The sequence below is a fragment of the Chaetomium globosum genome, genomic scaffold, assembly GCF_000143365.1.
Source record: "Chaetomium globosum CBS 148.51 scaffold_3 genomic scaffold, whole genome shotgun sequence".
Classification (NCBI taxonomy): domain Eukaryota; kingdom Fungi; phylum Ascomycota; class Sordariomycetes; order Sordariales; family Chaetomiaceae; genus Chaetomium; species Chaetomium globosum.
The window spans coordinates 2872806-2875769 of NT_165978.1; the positions used below are offsets into that span (position 1 = coordinate 2872806).

A 2964-nucleotide genomic window follows, 5' to 3' on the forward strand; every position below is an offset into this window, starting at 1 on the left:
CTCTCGTCACTGCTGCCCAGACAGACTGGACCCACTTCAAACGTCAAAGCTTTTGTGCAACCCAATCATAGACAACAATCCGAAGGAAAAAGGAAAGTGCCACTTCTTTTTTTCACCAAAATTTCCATGAATGCAGGAAGCAGCAGCTGCGACCTGACACGACAACTCGATTTCCCATTCGATTTATTGAGCACCCTAGCCACTCAGCTTTAAACATTCCATCTCAGCCTCAGCAAGCGTGTTCCCTTGCATGCCTCAACTCGCACAGAGCCCTTTCCCTGTCTCACCACAACACCAAGGCAGTGAAACCATCTCCCTCCATCGGCCGGAATCCAAGCTGGGGGGCTACCGCTCTTAGCGTCACTGAAAAAAAAACACACGCAAACTAAGAGCTGGGTTGTTTTTCATGTGATTGGTTGCGTTCCGTTTACTGAATCACTCATTCGGGTTGGTTGGGTTATCAAGGGAGGGGGAAGAACGAGAGCCGAGAATCTGTGCCAAAGACGAGACGGCAACATGCTCTCTGAGGAATTCGTCTCGGCGATATGTGGGGCACCGCTCTCCTCCAACACAGCCATCGCAAAGGATGTTGGCATCTACTGCCACACCCTCAGCCCCACGTACTCAGTCAAGTCAACCTTCAAAAAGAGTTCAGTTCCAGTGAACTGCCTTGCCATCAGCGAGACCCACATCTTCGCCGCCCAGCATGAGAAAGCCTATGTCCATGTCTACTCCAGACTCCGGGGGAACCAGGAGGCGTTTGTGGCTTTCCCGGAGAGGATACGATGCCTGACGCTGGTCGGCGATGTTCTCGTCATGGGCACCACCGAGGGCCGTCTGATGCTCTGGGAGGTAAGATATGGATAGACAAGTCAGGAACTTGAGAATGTTTTGGTCGGCTAACTTTCATTTGTCATAGACAGGCACTGGCCGGCTGGCCTCGACCCCAGCACGCCACGTCCAGGGAATTTCTTGCGTGGCCGCCGCATCCTCCTATATTTTGACAGGGTCCGCCGACTCGGATATCCACGTGTGGTCGCTGCCACAGCTGCTTGAACTGGACTCTGCCGCCGAGCACGAGCCGCAACGGAGCCTCTCCAACCACAGAGCTGCCATTGTCGGCCTTGCCGTGAGCTCCAGTGTTAGCAGCGACACAAACTTTTGTGTTTCTGCGAGCAAGGATAAGTCATGCATCATTTGGAACTACCAGACTGGCGATGCTCTACGGACACTCCTCTTCCCCAGCTTCCCCTTGTGTCTGTCCCTCGATCCGTCTTCTAGAGCCATCTGTGTGTCCTGCGAGGACGGGTCGCTCTACTTGACCGAGGTGTTTGCTGAGAAGCCCCTGTTGGGGCCAGGCGCCGAAGAGGCCACGACGGTCGTGCAGGTTTCTTCGCCCTTCGGTGCGACGCTGCCTGACGTGGGGCCGGCTTCTTGCCTGAGCCTGAGTTACGACGGCACCATGCTGCTCACCGGGCACCCCAGGGGCCAGATAATGCGATGGGATATTGCAGAAAATAAGTCACCCGTCGAACTGGTCAACCTCAACGCAGCCGTTACCAATATTGACTTTGTTTCGCCATTCCCAACGGACAAGCCTACTAAGACGGTGAACATCATCAAGCCATCACAAGCCGAGCGCGCGTATACGTTCGCCGCCCAATTCGACTCATATTCGGGGGCGGAAACTAGATTCGATTCACTACTCAATGCCGCCGGCTTTCCGCAGGAGGCTATAGAGAGCGCAATAGCGGCGTTCAGCCAGCCCGTCGCTGAGGCGACTGGCGACGAAGACCTGAAGAAGCAGAATGAAGAGCTGTGGGACATCATCAACGAGCAGAGGGCACTGCAAAAACAGACGCTCGAGCGTTTTGCTGAGGCTAAACCCAACCGGTGAGGTGTTACTTCGATAAAAAGTTCTTGTGTTGCGATCTCTTTGAAGACCCTTGTAGCTGGTAATTTCGATAGATCTTTGTTACATCGGTTGGAAAATGCTTGAGATAGTAACTAGTTAGTTAAAATCGAGAAACAACTCGCGGGTTTTCAGCCAATATCCTCCAAACTTATTCTTCTGGGCCACGATTCTTTTGGGATGGTTCATGGTATGCCGCATAGGTACCTATGAGATTAGTGGTCCTGACCGTCCCTGGGGTTCCAATCTTAATCTTCTATATTGCGAGAGACGGGTTAGACTGGTCCATAACATGCCCGTAATCTCTTTGTCGGTGCGGAAAAGCATGTACGGCATGTAGCTTAATAGTTTCCTATTCTTATTTTTTCCTTAGGTTATTCCCATTTTATTTTGCTTTCTTCATTTCTTTCGTCTCGATTCCCCGCTTTCTTCCATTAGGTTCTTCTCTTTTTTGCTTCTTTTCCCCCTTCTTTCTTCTTTCTTTCTTTTTTTTTTTTTTTCTCTCTTTTCTCTCTTTTTGCTTGTTCTTCTTCTCCTCTTCTCTTCTCTTCTTCTTTCTTTCTTTCTTCTTTTTTTCACCGGACAGCTCTTGTCAACCAATGTCACTACCTACGTTGTTGTGCCTATGAAGGATGAATCGAACCACACTCTTGCTAGGCTGTCATTCAACTCGGCCTCCTTTATAACCAGTGTCCAGAACGCCTTCGTAGGCCCAGCAGGATTGGCCGTTTCCGAGTACCCATTCCTTCACCCAAGGACTGGACCACCCCCGACTTGCGTCTGGACAGAAGAAGACCCAGAAAAAACACAAGATTATACACCATGCCGCGTCACAAAACCCATGATATGATATAGTTATACCTTTCACTAAACGCCCGCTCATCCACTCTTCTATTATTCTCTCAACACTGACAATGAACTCTGAGCCGCTCGCCTCTCTCTCGACAACACCCGCGCCATTTACTCTTCACCTTCGCGCTGGGCAACTCGTGCGGATATGCGCTCTCCAGCTCCTGGGTGCCGTTGTTCACTGGCATCTTCCGACATAACCG

At 51.0% G+C, this 2964-nt stretch overlaps 1 protein-coding gene across 1 annotated transcript; it reads left to right on the forward strand.

Annotated features, from left to right (window-relative positions):
* Window positions 1-516: 516 nt before the first annotated feature.
* On the forward strand, window positions 517-1897 carry CHGG_06233 (uncharacterized protein; the record flags this gene model as incomplete). Its single annotated transcript, XM_001222327.1, has 2 exons — window positions 517-852; window positions 920-1897. The coding sequence occupies 2 exons, from the start codon at window positions 517-519 to the stop codon at window positions 1895-1897; spliced, it is 1314 nt and encodes a 437-aa protein (XP_001222328.1).
* Window positions 1898-2964: the final 1067 nt, after the last annotated feature.